The sequence below is a fragment of the Zonotrichia leucophrys genome, chromosome 1A, assembly GCF_028769735.1.
Source record: "Zonotrichia leucophrys gambelii isolate GWCS_2022_RI chromosome 1A, RI_Zleu_2.0, whole genome shotgun sequence".
In the NCBI taxonomy this organism is placed as follows: Eukaryota; Metazoa; Chordata; class Aves; order Passeriformes; family Passerellidae; genus Zonotrichia; species Zonotrichia leucophrys.
The window spans coordinates 57,355,609-57,371,587 of record NC_088170.1 but is presented as its reverse complement, the minus strand read 5'-3'; the positions used below and the strand labels follow the sequence as shown (position 1 = coordinate 57,371,587).

The following is a 15,979-nucleotide window of genomic DNA, read 5'->3' as shown; positions in this document are numbered from 1 at the left end:
GGGGCTAATCAGCTACTTGGAGATCAGGTGATTGTGGTCCCTTTCAGCACCAGAGTGCGTTTGACCCTTTCAGCACCAAAGCATGTTTGACTCCTGATTGCTGTGACCCAGGTCTCTATTCTGTCACTTCATTGCATGATACAGGTGTGCCTGCATTCCTGTATGGTATGAAATTAATTTGGAGTTTTACTTTTAGCAAGGTCTAACTCCTTCTTTGATTTCTTGCTCATAAACCACACATACTTCAAGTCTTAGGTCATAAGTTATACATTGCTGCATTTGCTTAGCTCTCGTTTTATCTAAGATATTGTGTTATTTTTCTTCTACCTTTTTGAGACAGGTGACACATATAACAATAGGTGTTAAGAAAACCAAGGCAAGTAGCACAACAGAACAATTTAAAAAAAACCTGTTTGCCTTTGGAAAAGGCACTTCTGTTTGGCTTTACTGAAACTGCACTTGGATCTGGAGGTGTGCCACTCCTGTGCTTGGCAGGCACGTGGAAGCTTATGGTAGTGCAGCTTTTCCATCAGAGATGATCTTGTCTTGGGCTAGAAATAACCCAGGCCAGTGCAAACCCTGCAATACAGTTCCCCTTCTCTCTCTCTTAAAAGCCAAATTTTTCTCAAACATTGTGGATTTCTTTGCTCACTAGAGAGTAAATTAGTTCACCATAAAACCACACAAACAAAGTTTGTTTGAATACTTGCATTCATGTTATCAAGAAAGATGCTGGAGATCTTCTGGAGGATCTGCTGGCCCTCCTGTGGGGGTGGTGTGAGGAAGGACACCTGCAGAGCAGTAGGAATTATGTGAGAACAAGCCTGGGTGTTTCCCCTCTGCATTTTCTTTTCCTAGCAGAAGTGCAGGGCTGTGCCTGCCAGTCTGGGGATGCCATCTGTGTGGCACAGCCTGCTAGGCTGTTACAGAATTGCACAAGAGTTAATCTGAAATCACAGTGCTAAGCTGTGTCCTGGCCATGGTGGCTGCCTGGAGCTACAGCTGTTGTGCTTGGTTGAGGAACCAAGGCAAGCAGCAGCCTGTGGAACTGCCTCAGCCTGGCACTGCCAATGTCATCGCCAGCATGAACAGCTAGTGGCTATGGGAGCTGACCAGACCAGGCTACTGTAAAGGGTAATTGTTTCATGAAATTAAATTTGTGTGTAAAAATAAAACAAAATTATTAAAGAGGTAGAGTTTAGGCGTATGGGAGAACTGGACAAATCTAATTATGGCAGTGGTATATTTCCTCAATTTAATTTTGTTCTGGTTTTCCATGTGTTGCTTTCTCATTAAATGCAAACTGGAAGTGACAGTTTGCAGCACTGGAACAAAATATTTTCTGCAGATGTTTTCAGTAGAATTTTTTTTTTGCTTGCATTACATTAGCTGTTGAAAATGTTATACCTCAGAGCCCATTTGGTAATTTAGTGGCTGGGTGATTTTAACTTAAGGCTTAATGGTCATATTCAATTGCTACACATATTGAAGGGATACTAATACATTTTTATCAGTATCTTAATAGGACTTTGGCGTAAAATCTGGACCATGTAGATCCTACTTAAGTTTTTGTCACTGTCCTTTCTGCAATTTTTTAAAATATCCTAAGCTGTTTCAGGAGATTTTATTTCTGGTATTGTCAATTGTACAGTTGCCTTTAGACACCAGGAAGTTTTCAGGTTCATCAAGTAGGTAAGTGTTAGTGCATGTGCAGAACATCTGCCTCCCTTGTGCTTGCCAGGAGGTGTAAGTGTAGGCTGAGAACACCTGGGCTCTGGGCACGCACCTGCTGGCAGCCCTGGGCTCAGTCTGGGCCCTGGCAGCTTTAGAGGAGCAGCGATGGGAGCAGTGCCCAGTGCTGGGTAGGAGCGATGGAGCTGCAGTCCCAGCGAGGCAGGGCTGCTTGCCCTGGCTGGTGGCTGCCCTGTGCCTGCGCCCCTGGCACAGGGGAAGCAGCTTCCGGGGCAGGGAGCTGACCCATGGCAGGGGGAAGGACTTGGCCATGTGCTGGGTGTGTCAGCTGCTGAGCTGTGTCTCGTGTGGTCACTGTAATCTGTAATTGCATGTCCATTTTTCCATCTTGATAGCAGTACATGTAATACCAGTGATTGATACCATTAATGTGGAGTTAGGCCATTTCTGATGTCACTATTCAGAAACTCTCTGTAGGTGACAGTTGCTGGTACAAGGCTAAAGATTTGTTCCTGCACCCTTTTTGCTGTGTTAACAGGAGATGAACCTGGAGTTTCTCATATGCTAGATCTTTTTGTCTCTATAAAGCTCATTGAGAGGTGCAGTTGAGATGAGTGCATTCAAACATTATAGTTGTGGTCTCATTTGAAAGTGATGCTAGTCACAGAGCAAGATTCCAGTGTGTGCAAGCAAAAATACTGAAAAGTTTATGCAAGCCTAAGTATTGGGTATCTTTGAGATGGAACGTGCTTAGCTTTCTTTACTCCCTGCTTGCTCTGAAGGGAATTTAATGGGAGTGATTTGATGAGTGTAAATTTAAGGGAGTAGTAAGGTAAGGGAATTCTGGTGCTGGAGTAAGAATTGGAAGCTGTTTTCTTCTGGTTTTGAGCAGTTTTTGTCTGTTTCCCAGTTCATATTGCCTGCTATGCTTCACTAAGTATTTCATTAGCTGTTTCTAGATTTAATGTTTCATATACCCACATGTGAGACTTAATTGTGTAAAATTTAATAGGCTTAGTGTAGTAAGAGAAGTATTGGAGAGCCTTGGGTTTACAGGTTAACTTGTTTCCTGCTCAGCCTAGCACGTGGCTTGAATTTATGCTTTTCTGAGCAAGGTGAAAACAGCCCTTGCCCCACAGAGCCTTTTTAATGAAAAAGAGCTTTACATGGGGCTTCAGAATAATCTTTTCTTTTCAACACAAAGCTTCTGGATAGTCATTGCAGTTTGAAAGATTAACCTATGATTATTTTTTTCTGCTTTGCTCTCTGTAAAACAAGAATAATTTGATTCTTTGCCCTTTTTAGATCAGTCATAGAAGTTCTTATGTGCTTACTGCTGTTAGAGGTGCTGAGAAGGCGTATGGTAAACGCTTTGATTATTACCCTTTGTTAGAGCTTACAGTTCTTCTCATGGAAGTGCAAATTGAAAAAATCTCTGGTCTTGTTTAGTATATGAAATAAGATTAAGGGGTGATGTGATCATAGATGATTAGAGATTGCTTGGGTAAAAGTAAATAATGGAGAGGTTTTTAAGTAAACAGGCACAGAGGTAGAAGTGTTTAGTAGTGAAAAGGGATGTGTGTGTATGTATATATATATACATCTTTATATATGCATGTTGTTATTTATGTAAATAATATGTATTTATATTTCGATCACTGGGACAATTTTTCATCCCTAGAAGTAAATTTAGGATGCTTTCCAAAGAGATATTATGATATTATCTAGTTTAAACAGGAATCAATTCTGTAAAGTCTGATGTCTTGCATAACACAGGGTATTGGTCTGATGATGGCTGTAGTCCCTGAACTGTATTATCTGAGCCTGTTCCAGCTGACAATACTTTCAGCAGAGACATTGTGCCCCTGCTCTGCTGAGGGATTAGCTCCAGTACAATACAGTGCATTACTGTGCAACCGCTGGCTGGTTTAGCACTCCCTAATTTGACAACTTGTCCCATGTGCTGAGGCAGGAGAGATTTAGGGGATTAAGTTTCATGTGTGTGGCCTGGAGGTGCTGCAAAGTACACGTAAACAAGAACTGGGTGTGTTCATGCTTTGGAGAGGAGCAGAGGGAAGGATGGAAAGCAAAATGTTGTTTGGGAAGTTGCCACATCTAAGGAGATGTGATTGGAAATAGGTAGAAAACACCCGATTGTCTGCAATTAAGAGAGTAGCCTGAAAAACAAGTAGGGTAGGACCATGTAGAAGAAAAAATGGGTGAAGTCAAATTGGTCCTGGAGAAAAATCTCAGTGGCAGACTGCCAGACCACAGGCTGGGCAAGGAGAGGTGACCAGAATGAACTCTTTCACATTTTTAAAGTGTGGGCGCTGCCGGCTTTGCTGACTGAAGTGACCACATTAAGATGTGAGAGTGGAAAATGTTTGACTGTAAGCAGAAAGGAAAAAAATCACTTTCCCTATTCATGTGTGGGATGGAGAAGGAGGAGATGTTCCTATGGGCAGTGCTGGAACTGAATCTGACTTGTATGAGGACTTCTGTTTGCTGGACCACACATTCAGTGCAAATAGTAAGACTTGAGAGAGTCTTGAAGTTTGGATGATGCACTCACATTGTTTGTAAGTGGCCAGAAATCAGGGTGAAAGGGAGGAATCTCTTGCTTACTCATTGAGGACTTTACACATTAACTTCATGGCAAACTGTTCTGGTTTGAAAGCAAAACCAGTGAGACACTCCAAGTCAGAAATACAATTTATTAGGAAAAGGGAAAAACCCCAAATACATGCAATAATACAAAAGAAAAACCACTGACAGAGTCAGAAAACAGCCTAACACCCTGCTAGTTAAGGTTGTGGCAGAAGTCCAGATGAAATGGTATTGTTGAAGTGGTGCTCCTGTAGAAACCATCTGGTAGCTCTTGTCCTAGAAACCTCTTTCCAGAAACCTGTGGGTAAAGGCAGTCATTCCTCTGGGAATCCAGTGGAAAGACTGCTTATTGTGTCCCAAATCCCAGATTATATCCAGGTGGGGATGCTTAGCTCCTCTCTCCTGGGTGGAGCATCTCACAATGGGCTGATATCATTCTATGAGTCATGCAGTGGGTCCTTTAAACAGAAATGGCTCCTGGAGGGAGTTATCCCTGAGTCATGTGGAAAAGGCTTTCATGGGCCCATTAACAGGAGGTAAGGAAAAAACCAGTGCCCCTCCTGTTTTCAGCAGCTCTTGAGGATGGGCATAGAATACATCTTTATATTGTAACCTAGGACACAAATTTAGCAAGAGAGCTGTATAGATTTCAGAGCATGAAGTATCCCTTGAGGAGACCTCAGGTTGGGTAATGAAGGTCTCTTGTCTGCACATCTCTCTTGGGAGAAGTTGTCATTCAAACCTGATGCACTCATGATCTGTCTCTGTTACCTCTCAGCTCCATAGCAGAGTGGGACCAGTCTCAGAATGAGAAGGGAGTCTGTCTTTGGTGTGAAGCTTCCCTGCTGTGGCGAGTCTTGCTTTGTTTTTCCTTTGTGTTGCCTAAGTGCTGGTGAAATGCTGCTTTTCCCCCAGCACTGCCTTTAGATTTAGTGTAAGTTAGGGAGGAAGGACACCATCATCACTGCTGGATCTCTGAGTGTTGTGTTACAAGCAGGGGAAGTGGCTGAGCTGGTGAGAAGCTGCCAGCAGTGCCAGAGGTGCCCCTCAGCTGTGGGCTGGTTGTGCTGGGCTGGTGTGTGCAGCTTGCTGTTGAGCAGCAGTGCTGGGAGGAGCTGCCTGGCTGCAGGCAGGACTGGCCCTGGCCGGGAGGATTCTCATGGGAAGTCTCTGCTGGGCGACATCGAAACTGCTCTCGTTGCAGTCCTGTCATCACTGGAATAACTATCATGCAAATCATTGATATTTTAGGCATGCTGTTCCTTTTCGTGGTCAGTCAGCCTTTACTTAGTAGTAGAAAGAAGAAATTTATTCGGCACCTGTCATAATTGCATCAGTTTGCCAGTGTAGAAAATTAATTTTCTTTCAAGCGTAGAATAAAAACATATGAAGAAAAAACTTCTTAAAAAAACTCGTTGACTTCATTCTGCAAGTTGTTGCTAAAAGCCTTTTTGGAACTGGGGACAAGTTGTGCTTTTGGGATGCACTAAAGCTTGCTTGATGTTGAAAATGTGTTTCCCATCTAGATTTCTAGAAGAGATGTTCCCAGGCTGTTTTGCTCTGGAAGGCAATGAGAGATGCCTCTGGACCTTTACAAGCCCTCAGAGTTCATTCTTGTAAGGGCAATTAATGGCCTCTGTGCTGGTGCACTGGATTAGTGAAAGAATAAGAGTGCTTAGTCTGAAAAAGGAGCTTGCCCTCTGACTGACTTCACAGCAGCAGAAGAAGGCAGCAGGATAACCTACTGAGTAGGCATTTTCAAACTATTGTTTTAGACAGCAAGCTGCAGTGTTTTATTTGCTTGACCTTCCAGTTGTGTAGAATGCTTTTAGAAAAGGCATATGATTAATTTTTCTTTGAAGACTTACTCTACTTAGAAATAAAAGCTATTTTATTACCAAAATTTCCTTAATTTAGAAGGAAGTAAATGTATTACAAGCTTCTGTACATATTTATCAGATTTTGTGTTCAGTCAACACAGGTACAAGTGGATCAAGTTGGTTGTTATTGAAGGAGCTATGTAAATCCTGTATTACTTTTAGCATTCTTATTTCATTTAAAGAAAAAAAAACTCCTTATGATGTTGTTAGAGAGAAAATTTGACCTATATTATATACTTGGTGTCCTTAAATGCAAATACTAGTTGTAGAATATTTATGCCTGTTTTGCACATCATATAATCTTTTCTTTAATGATATTTTTCAAAGGTTTACTTAATTTTCACTTTACACAAGAGGGTAAGCTGACAAGGGTGGTACCTCCTGATCATTAATGAAGTTTCTATACAGGAATTAATGTGAGCAAACCTTGCAGATCAATTAAGGTTAATCTCCAGTGTCACATGTGGGATATAATGAAACCCTCAAAATGAAAAATGTGAAAAATACTCTTGAGAGCAGTGCACATCCCTCAATAAAAAATTCAGAATCTGCAATAAAGAGTAGATACATCATGCTTTGTGAGATTTTTTTTGTACCTTTTTTTCAAGCAGGGTAATTTCTAACTTTATCTAACATGTACATAATTAGTCTGCAGCAGTCCATGCGTTTGTTGGAGGCAAGCTCTCTCTGTATCAGCAGGTGTTGGCACAGTCCCAGTGAATCAGCAGGTAGCTTTGGGCCCTTATGCTCCCATTAGAATTTGGAACAAGTTTTGTGTGTTTGGAGTCAAGCATTTTGGCTTTGTTTCTTTTGAAGGGGGTGTAAATTGTGCACACCGAAACTGCTCTGCGATCCAAACCAACATGTGATACCTGAAAATGTTGGGGAATTTGCTTCAAGGCAGCACAGCTACTCTAAACAGAGCACTAATGTCCCTTAAAACATGAATATGAGATGAATATGTGCCTTTTAGTGTACTCTGTGCCTGCAGATCTTTGAGACTGTGTAACTGAAAATAGCCACACCGAAACTTTATATAATTGCAGGATCTGTATAAAATATTCCATGTTTCTGTTTGTATGTAGCTGTACTGCATCTTTTTATCATTCCTATTATCCTTCTTTGTCACATCTTTTAAGCTGCACACTGCACATGTTTTGGTGTGGGCTTTGTGTGTTTGGGTTCGGTTTGGGTTGGTTTTATTTTTGTACTGCTTTGGGAACTTGGAAATATCTTTTTAAAAAGGTAGCTTTGTAAGCAAATTATTAGTTACTTACAGCTAAGAACAGTGTGTTAAGTGAGCCAGAGATTTTCTTCTTGATAGTTAATCATTAAACCCATGGAATCACAAGCTTCTGCAGTGATTATTAGTTGTGAGGCCAGTACATGAATTCAATCTTGATGAGGCTACAAGAGTGTTAAGAATGCAGGAGGAATCAATAAAATGATAGAATATAAGAAGTTCAAGCTATATTCTACAAGGTATTTTGTAAAATAAGAAACTGACCAAACTGAAATAAAAGCTGAAATTTGCCTTAGAGGGGAATGATGAGGAATGAGACACTCTTACCTTTAGAACTTGTTAAATATTGTTCTTTTCCTGTTGTCTGAAGGTATACTTCACTGAAACCAAGCATTTCAGAGAACTGTTCTGGCTGCATAAGTTCCTTTTCTGACAAAAGGAAAGAAGCAATCTAGCCTTTTCCTTGCTGCCATTGTTCTTGCAGCAAGGAGGCTTTCATTTAAGATAATACCACGGAGTATTCTGAGTTAATAGGGACCCATAAGGATCTTCAAGTCCAACTCTTGAGTGGAAAGCCCATACAGGAACTGAACCCACAGTCTTGGCATCACTAGCACCAGGCTCTAACCAGCTGAGCTGGGTGTTGGTGGGTCCTTGCTCCCAAATTGCTATTTAAACTACCCTGTATTTTTTCCCCACATTTAGCTTCCTTGTAAAAAAAGATTTCCAAGTCTGAACCAACATAGAAAAGTGACTCTTCAGTAATGCATAATAAACATACCGAAACATTTGGAGTTTTAGGCAGGTCATCAACTTGACGTAGGTGAACCTTCAGAAAAGATGGTGTCATTTGCATGAGCAGTTTAATGTCTGGGGTTCTGATACAGCCAGTGTTATGGCTCAGACAACCAAAATGTTTCTGGTTTCTGAAGAAAAATTCACCCTTCTCAGTCCTTAAGTAATTCTCAGATCCCTTATTTATATTGTATACTTCTCTATTTTTGATGATGAGAATTTCTGATAGTTCTTTTTATCTCTTCCAAAACAGAATTAGACCACAGTTAGCCAAAGAGAAGATTGAAGGATGCCATATCTGTACATCTGTCACACCTGGTGAACCTCAAGTGTTCTTGGGAAAAGATAAGGCCTTCACTTTTGATTATGTCTTTAACATTGACTCACAGCAAGAAGAGATCTATGTACAGTGCATAGAAAAGCTGATTGAAGGTTGCTTTGAAGGCTATAATGCCACTGTCTTTGCTTATGGCCAGGTAAGCTTCACAATTTTATTTTATACCATTTATTTTGAAATAAAGAGTTTTTTGAAACTGATTTTTTTCTTAGATTTCTAAATGCATTAATCTGGTTTTAGCATCTTGGGTTTATTTTCAATGAGTTACCCACTAGGAGAGTGTTGAGTTTATATAAATTCTGCTAAGACTGGCATTTGAAACAGAGAATATATATAGGTCACAGATCTGAATTTAATTGTAATACTGAAAATAGTATCAGTCCATATAATTCCCAAATTCACCTCAATGCAGCAATACAAATTATTGACCTACTCACTTGCACTATAGAGATAGGTTGTACTGAGATTCTTCTCTGAGCAACTTTTCAACCCACTGCATTTTTAGAGACTTTTGGGAATAGGAGCTTTTTAAAAATAGATCCTGAAGAACTTCAGGCCACATTGTGTGCTTGTGGGCAAATTGTAGAGATCAGATTCCAAAGTCAGAGAACTTTTCATCAAGAACACACCCTCTTAGCACACTGGGCATACTCAAAGCTGAGCACAATGTAGACAGTGTGTTACTGTCTTCCAAATATTCCTTTACAAGTTGACTGCATAAAATATGGTCTGGGATGCTGAATTTCACCTGTTAGGTGTTGCATCTCAAGTTAGCCAGGTGAAGTCTATTCCTAGTCAAACAAAGCAGTTTGCAGATCCAGTTTAGCAGATTATGTTCAGCTGTGTGATCCTATCTTTGTCTTAGACTTGACCCACTAATTAAGTGAAAACACTACACTACCTTGACTTCTATTGGACTTCACATTTAATTAAATTATCTTCCTAGTGAAGACAGAGCTTGTATTCTTTAGAATAAAGTGAGAACAATGGGAATATAATACCCGAGATATTCAGACATCTTAATTAAGGGAGTCATTTGATCTACCTCAGTAAAGAATTGCAAATGCTGCTTTTACCTTCAAAATACATGTTTCAATTAACAGCCTTGGTTGGAAACATTAACTCATCTTTTGACCTAGGTAGAGAAGACAGCTCAAGGCTAATGTGAACTGGGTAGGGAGAGTTTCTAGGGGAAGGGTTATGAAAGATTGAACTGCTCTCTGCCTTCTTGTATGTGATCTCTGGATAAACAGTTGAGTTTGTCCAAATTCTGCTATTTATCCATATTTCAAAGTGACCTCTTGTTGTGTGTGTTAGTACTGTAAAGATGGCAGGTTGATGTGAACATTAATGTGCACAAACTATTTCTGTGATGATTTGGTACTATTAACATGTTCTAGTGACTACTCCTTCTATTCCTTTTTCAAAATAGACAGGTGCTGGCAAAACCTACACCATGGGCACTGGATTTGATGTGAACATAACAGAAGAGGAGCAAGGCATTATATCACGTGCTGTTAAGCACCTTTTCAGATGTATTGAAGAAAAAAAGCAAGGTGCTATTAAGCAAGGACTTCCACCTCCAGATTTTAAAGTGAATGCACAGTTCTTAGAGGTAAATATGATCCACATTTGTGGGTGTAACTTTATGTGGATTTTTTGGTAGTTTGTTTTGGTTTTGGGTTTTTTTTTAAGAAAACCAATTAAATATTTTTTCTTGTTGCTTCTTTTAAATTTTCTTTTCTCCCAGGGCGTTTTGAATTAATATACAAGATTTCAAAAGGAAAATTGATAGGATTTGCTTCAGCTCTTCAATTTATGGAAAAGTCTTTTTTTATCTTACTCCAATTATTTTACTACTTCCCTTCATAGTACTATTTTGAAGTAGAAATATTTGTTTGTCATCATTTATCCCTTTCTGATTGTAGGTCCTGTAGGTAATTCTTGACAAAACTTTAAAACAAGAAATTATAAAAGCCCCTCTAATTGTGTTTTGTGGCTTCGAGTAGTGACCATGCTTTGCCTGCTTTTGTCACTTTGCTGTAGATTTCTTTAGCTTTCAAAATCTGTTCAGAAGACTTTCTTTCACCAAAGAAGAAACCTAGCATGAAAATACTTCTTTTTGCAATTCCCACTGGTTTAGGATTGGGCTTCAGTGTCATGGTTCCCTTCTTTCTTAGATCCAGAGGAAAAAAAACCCACAAAAACCCTGATCAGTACTGTGGCAGAACTGCTCCCCTTGTGCTTTCTTGTAGACACAGGTACTGGTAAGGGGCCATAACATCTGTGATCTTTCTGAGCTGCAGCTTTATGCCTTGTAGGGTTTATGCTGTGCCTCCTGGCTGTGGAACTGCTCTTTAAACGGATTGATTTGGGTGTAATGTATTTACATTTACTACCAACCTGCAAAATCTGATACTTTAGGCACACAGAGAGGCAGAATCAATTTCAGGAAGAGCAGGTGTAAATTTGTTTTGCTTACTTCAGTATGTACAACTTTATCTTGGGGGTAGAAACCCCCACTTCAGTATTACCCTGAGAAAAGCTGTTAGTTTACTTCAGGAGCAATAAAACCAAGTCCTTTAGTCACTAACAAGCTGGCATTGGTTTTGTATCAGACTAGGCTTGTCGTTGCTACCCTGATGCAGAACCTTTTGTTGCTCTGGCTAATATTTGCCCAGAGAGAGTTGGCTTGAGCATGTGCTGTGGGAATGCTCCACTCTGTGCACCCGGGAGCTGCAGCTTTGCTTAGGCAGCTGCAACATGAGTAGCATAAGGAGCAGTAACCAGTGTGGTTTCTGAATTTATTGTGTTTTTTGACATAACATTGCAAATGTGATTGAGTCCCAAAACACAGGGCAGTGATTAAATGTTACAGTGAGAATGGTATGAAGAATGGCAGCCATTGCAGTGTATTTCACCTGAACTGTACATACTGAAACCTGTCTTGTTTATCTATTTAGAGAAAGGTTAAATTATGTATATAATAATTTGTCCCTTAAAAAAAAAGTCATTTTAGTTGGTAGATTTTTTTTCTTTTACTAAGACTTTTCCAGAAGGAACTTTTTCAGATTAGTTTGATATTATGCACTATTCTTGTGTCAAAAAGTATCCTCTTCCTCCCATCCTGTCTACCATTAGAGCTGGATTGCATAAACAATAATTTAGTAGTTGAGCAAGTTGAAGCAAGATTGTATTTTTGGAATAACTTTGAAGTCTTACAGCTGGATAACTGTTGGGAACAGTGACTTCTGTTTGCTACTTTCTTGCCTTTCTTTAGTTGGCTGCAGTCTGCCTCCCTTAACTCTTTGCTTTCCTGCTTTTTCAAAAGACAGGCATATGCAGTCCCATCCAATTGCAGGTGTGTTATCAGGATCTGCTCCAAATTGTGACATCAGTTTGTTTGAATTTGTGAAGGTAAAACATTAGTAAGAAGATTCCTACATAGACTATCTATGCCTAATAATTAAATATAATTCGTTTTTTTACTATGTAAAGGATTAAAAGCATCACATTCACAAATGCTGGTTTTTTTCTTCTCAGGAATGACTTTTTGCTTTTGAGAGGAGAAAGCCACTTACTTTCAGTACTATAGGAAAGTACCTTGTGTGAATACAGATCTGTTGTAGTGGTTCTTTGACTGTTGCCTAGGGATTTAATCAGGAATTGAATTAGTCCTGGCTGAGCTTTGCTGACATGAATTAGTATAACTAAATTAGAGACACTTGATATGTTCCAGGGTACACAGGCAGAGACTTCAGCCATGAAATTCAGTGGGATAGTGTTTTTTCTGGGTGGGTTGTCTGTGTTTTTCTCCCTGATATCTTCAATGCAATCTAAGCACTGCATAAAGTTGAGGATATTCTTATGGAGTACAAAAGCCCTGCTTAAGAAGCCATGCCATAGTATTTTTGGACTGATGCTTGGTGTCTTTAAGAAGCAGCTTGCACAAAAACTATTATTATATGTCAAATTCCTTCCTGCTCAGGAAGAATTTATGTAAATGAGAGCCATAGAAATTTGAAGGTGTGAGAGAGGAGATGAGGAAAGGTGCAATGGCAGGGAGTGAGTTGGAAGTGTTTGGAGCAGGGTGCAGCCAACTGAATCCACAAAAGAAAAGCCCAAGGTTAAATCTGAAGACAGCAGGTGCCTGGCACTCTTGTTCTGGTGGCACGAAATTCCTCCTCTTCCCTGGTCCCACCAAAGAATTTTATCTCAGATCTGGCAATGTGAAAGAATTTACTGCATCTTTGGGTGGCATGATAGGAAGTCACCTTAATTTGCAGCTGTTCTGTCACCTATTGTCCTTGTAAGTTTCATGTCCTTTTCACATGTTTCACATCTTTTAGGAGCTGAGAGATTAGGATTTTTACAACTTTTGGTATATGCGATGCAGAGATTTGTTTGCCATTGGAGGAATTCCTCCAAAAATGATGGTTTTTGTTTTTGTCTTCTCCTCAGCTTTACAATGAAGAAATTCTTGATCTGTTTGATACCACACGTGATATTGATGCAAAGAATAAAAAATCAAATATTAAAATACATGAAGATTCAGCAGGAGGAATTTATACAGTGGGCGTTACAACCCGAACTGTGAATGGAGAATCTGAGGTGATAACTGGAAATAAATTACACTGTAACATGCCAAGTAGATTCTAAAAATGTCTGTATGCTTTGATGTCTGTTTAAAAATAGAGGTGATGCTAGCTTCTATCTGTCTCCTGGGCAATTAAAGTGTAAAAGCTAGCTAAAGTTTTTATTTTCTTAATTCTTTTTAGCCTTTAATCTGATATATTTGATACTAAGTGCATATCACTTTCATTTAAAGCTGGGAACATACTTTTGTTCATAATATAGTTCTGCTGGGAGAATTTTGACATATATGTAAATCTGATCTTCCAAATCTTATGTATATTATTTTTTCTTTGAGAGGAAATCTTTGCATTTGGCTGATGTGAAATAAACTGCTATTCACGTACACTATAAATCTGAATACAAATGTTATTGTATTTTTTTTTGTACAGCTGAATGAAGATAGGTATGTTACTCCTAGGGTACACTTAAGAGGGGAATACGAAGATTCAAGTATTTTACAGAAATCACAAAAAATACTTTTAGTTTGCTTATTTAACAATCTTTGTCCTTTTGTCTGTTTGCATATAGGAACTGCATGCATAGCAAAGAGAGAAATTTTAGCCCTAGAACATTTTTCCTTTAACCAGCAAGGGATGAAATGTGCTTGTTGCCTGTTTTCTAGATGATGCAGTGCTTGAAGCTGGGAGCTTTGTCCCGAACCACTGCCAGCACTCAGATGAACGTTCAGAGCTCACGGTCCCACGCCATCTTCACCATACACTTGTGTCAGACCAGGGTCTGCCCCGCGTTCAACGCCGTACGTACTTTTGCTGTTGGTAAACTTCTCTTTAGTAGCCATTTCTCAAAATGAGGATAGTTTTGGCAGCCACTGCTATTTGAATTGGACTTAGTAAGGATGCTGTAGTCATCATAATGCTTGATGAATTTGCTAAGCATTATAATAATTTGATTTAATCTGTGCATATGTAACCATCCTCTAGCCAGAGGCAACCATAAATTGCAGACTCCTACAGGAACCTACCTATTCTCCCCTAACGTTTTCTTCAGTATTTTGTTGCGACATACACAAGTGAGAAAGTTAAAATATAATTTGTCTTTAATTGGAAAATCACATTTAAGTGTCTTAGAAGTTAGTGGGTTTAAACTTGCAGTCAGCTAACTGAAACTGCTTGGATATTTCAGATTAATTGTTGATATCCAATAAGGTGCAAGTAGAAAAGCATTAAATCCTGAGGCTCAGTGTATATATTTTAAATAGCTATATATTTGGGGTGCAGGTATTTCGTTAAATCTATACACCTGAAATTCAAACTATGAATGAACATGGAGCTGTTCTGTAGAATATTCTGTGTGTGATTGATGCAGAATATTCAGCTGTTAGTTGCTGTTGAGTGTATGTTGTAAAGAAGAAATGTTGTCTGAAGAAATCCACATTACTGAAAACTACAATACCTTCAGGGGGACTTAACTTGAATGTTCTAAAGGTCTTTTGCATATAATTTTTAAATATTGCGTACTATCTGGCTAGCATCCGACCCATAGTTATCACATTTTTAAGCACGTGGAACAGTGAATTGGATTTGCAGTGCTTTTTGGGGGATTGCTTTTATTTTTTAATAGTACAAATAATCATTTACAGGCAAAATAAGTGTTCCTTCCTGATCCTTTGTGATATGTAGACCTGCTTTGTACACCTGCTAAAAACACTTCTTTCTGCTTTCCATGCTGAAACTGTGGATTTGGTGGTGTGGTCAGCTGTCTTCATTTGGGAGGGATTGGCATCACACTCCAAGCCCGCACAGGGCACTTCAGTCACTGCATGGTGACGCTGTCTGGTTGGAAATTTTTGTTGCAAACTGTCTACTGGAGAGTGAGAGGTCCTCTGGGGGCCTGTGTCCTGCAGGCCTTTGGCACAGCAGTCCCCCTGTGCTGGTGCACTTGCAGCCTTCCCTGCCAGCTGAGCTGCCCCAGGGGACTGTTGCCTGGCTCTGCCTGTGTTTTTACAGAGGCTTGTGCTAGAGGAGGAGGTGGCCGTCTTCTGCCTTATGTCAAACTGTTTTGTTTCAGCTTTTCTTGGGAGATGCGCACAAGATAATCTGACTGTGGAGCTGGGCATTTCTAAACCCTTAATTTTTTAAGACAACGCCCTCTTCTTTCCCTGTATTGTTTAGGAGAGTAGAGGATAGACCTGACACTGTCCTCTGAACGCTCTTGGAATCTAAATTAATACAGGCTATTATTGGGTGGCCAGGAGAGATGTAGCTCAAGTTTCTGCAGACAACAGTTTTGGGAGACCTTTGTTACTAGGGCAACGCGGTTCCTCCTTCTCGGGTGACAGCCGTGGCCGTGGCCCCTCTGTGCGGTGGCCCGTGCCCAGGGCTGGCAGGCAGCCAGGGCTGCAGTGCTCAGACTGCTCCTGCGGCTCTCTGCACACCAGCCAGGCTTCTGGGAAGGTTCTGGATGTGCATTTCACTTGCTAAATGAGGGAGAGTGAGGGGATGCATTAATCATGGCTCTGAGGGCTGGGAATAAGAGTGTGGCCCCCAGAGTGTAAACATCAAAATAGTAGAAATAATGATTGCTGCTCTTGTGGTAGTGGCACAGTTCCCATTCTCTTCTGTTACTGCTACAAAAGGATGCATGAAATATTTAACTACCATCAGAAGGGTTTGGTCTGCAGAGACCTGCATTACCCTTTGCGAAGGGTACTGTGGGCTGGCTGGCCAAGGACATAAAGGTCACCACAGGATACCTGAGGGTCTGTGTTTGGCCTTTTCATTAGGTTTGGGCTTGTTGGTTTGTTTGTTTTTGTTTTTTAAGGCTTTTCTG

General features: G+C 40.1%; 1 protein-coding gene across 6 annotated transcripts in view; it reads left to right on the top strand.

Annotated features, from left to right (window-relative positions):
* KIF21A (kinesin family member 21A) overlaps positions 1–15,979 on the top strand; it is an 87,654-nt gene that overhangs the window by 21,567 nt on the left and 50,108 nt on the right. For all 6 annotated transcript variants that reach the window (XM_064702812.1, XM_064702810.1, XM_064702811.1 and 3 more), the window contains exons 2-5: positions 8,471–8,693; positions 9,987–10,169; positions 13,016–13,165; positions 13,812–13,946. In XM_064702812.1, coding sequence (XP_064558882.1) covers positions 8,471–8,693; positions 9,987–10,169; positions 13,016–13,165; positions 13,812–13,946 — 691 coding nt within the window. The remainder of the gene's footprint in view (positions 1–8,470; positions 8,694–9,986; positions 10,170–13,015; positions 13,166–13,811; positions 13,947–15,979) is intronic.